A 1,650-nucleotide genomic window follows, 5' to 3' on the forward strand; every position below is an offset into this window, starting at 1 on the left:
GTGGTCCCTGTACCAGGCCGGCTGCTCCCTGCGCCTCCTTTGTCCCCAGGCCTTCTCGACCACCGTGTGGCAGTTTTTGGCTGTGCTCCAGGAGCAGTTTGGAAGTATGGCAGGCTCCAACGTTTACCTCACGCCCCCCAACTCGCAGGGCTTTGCCCCCCACTACGACGACATCGAGGCGTTTGTGCTGCAGCTGGAAGGTCGGAAACTCTGGCGTGTCTACCGACCCCGGGTCCCGACTGAGGAATTGGCCCTGACGTCCAGCCCCAACTTCAGCCAGGAAGACCTTGGTGAGCCGGTGCTGCAGACCGTGCTGGAACCTGGAGATTTGCTCTATTTTCCTCGGGGCTTCATTCACCAAGCCGAATGCCAGGATGGGGTGCACTCTCTCCACCTCACCTTGTCCACGTACCAGCGCAATACCTGGGGTGACTTCTTGGAGGCTGTACTGCCTCTGGCGGTGCAGGCTGCCATGGAGGAAAATGTGGAGTTTCGTAGGGGACTGCCCCGAGACTTCATGGATTACATGGGGGCCCAGCATTCGGATTCTAAGGATCCTCGAAGAACTGCTTTCATGGAGAAGGTGCGAGTCTTGGTTGCCCGCTTGGGACACTTTGCTCCTGTCGATGCTGTGGCTGACCAGCGAGCCAAAGACTTCATCCACGATTCTCTGCCTCCCGTGCTAACTGACAGGGAGAGGGCACTAAGTGTTTACGGGCTCCCAATTCGCTGGGAGGCAGGAGAGCCTGTGAACGTAGGAGCCCAGCTGACAACAGAAACAGAAGTGCACATGCTTCAGGATGGGATAGCCCGGCTGTTGGGCGAGGGAGGCCATTTGTTTCTCTATTACACGGTGGAAAACTCCCGTGTTTATCACCTGGAAGAGCCCAAGTGCTTGGAGATATTACCCCAGCAAGCTGATGCCATGGAACTCTTACTCCGCTCCTACCCCGAGTTTGTGAGAGTAGGGGACCTGCCCTGTGACAGTGTGGAGGACCAGCTTTCCTTGGCCACCATGTTATATGATAAGGGGTTGCTGCTCACCAAGATGCCTCTTACCTGAACTAGTTTCTCGCTGATTGCTGGAAACAAGGCAGTAGTGATGACTCTTTCCTACCACCACCACCTTGTTCTGGAGGGGAAAAAACTCACGTTCTTACCTTGATAACCATCACTGTGCTCACACTTACCTTTAGGCCTGCTGCAGTGTCAAAAAACTCAGAGGATGTTTTAGGAACCACCACATCTAGGCACAGAAATAAAAGCAGAAGTTGGAGGTGGAAAAAAGCTATTTCTACCCAAGTAACCTTGATCCCTGATCATTTCAGAATACGAACTTAATCATCCTCCTCAGGCTTCAGTGTACTGTGTAGCACTTGCTGTCGTTCTGCTTGAGACATTAGAAGTTTTTATTTGGAATTGCTTTGCATCCTTAATTTGAGTTCTCATTCATCAGTTTGGGGGAGGGTTGGGGTTAGTATCCTGTTTGTTATTGTGAGTTTGTATGAATGTTAAAAGTTATTAAAGTGCCAAAGCATGTTTCCCTTTTCTAAGGCTAGATTATTATGTGGCATGGTTTGAAGGAATGTTGGAGGGGGGGAGGAAGATGGGGACAATCTATAATGGCCTAGGTCAGTGGTCGGCAAACTG

The 1,650-nt window shown here is 51.8% G+C and overlaps 2 protein-coding genes across 2 annotated transcripts in view; one reads left to right on the forward strand and one right to left on the reverse strand.

Annotated features, from left to right (window-relative positions):
* The window catches only part of LOC102256784 (chromosome unknown open reading frame, human C14orf169), a 2,455-nt gene extending 906 nt beyond the window's left edge, over positions 1-1,549 (forward strand). The window contains exon 2 of the mRNA XM_014539340.1: positions 3-1,549. Coding sequence (XP_014394826.1) covers positions 3-1,063 — 1,061 coding nt within the window. The 3' untranslated portion in view covers positions 1,064-1,549. The remainder of the gene's footprint in view (positions 1-2) is intronic.
* Positions 1-1,650, reverse strand: part of HEATR4 (HEAT repeat containing 4) — a 41,607-nt gene that overhangs the window by 11,604 nt on the left and 28,353 nt on the right. The window contains exon 15 of the mRNA XM_014539331.1: positions 1,191-1,246. Coding sequence (XP_014394817.1) covers positions 1,191-1,246 — 56 coding nt within the window. The remainder of the gene's footprint in view (positions 1-1,190; positions 1,247-1,650) is intronic.

The sequence above is a fragment of the Myotis brandtii genome, unplaced genomic scaffold (genome assembly GCF_000412655.1).
Source record: "Myotis brandtii unplaced genomic scaffold, ASM41265v1 scaffold213, whole genome shotgun sequence".
Taxonomy (NCBI): domain Eukaryota; kingdom Metazoa; phylum Chordata; class Mammalia; order Chiroptera; family Vespertilionidae; genus Myotis; species Myotis brandtii.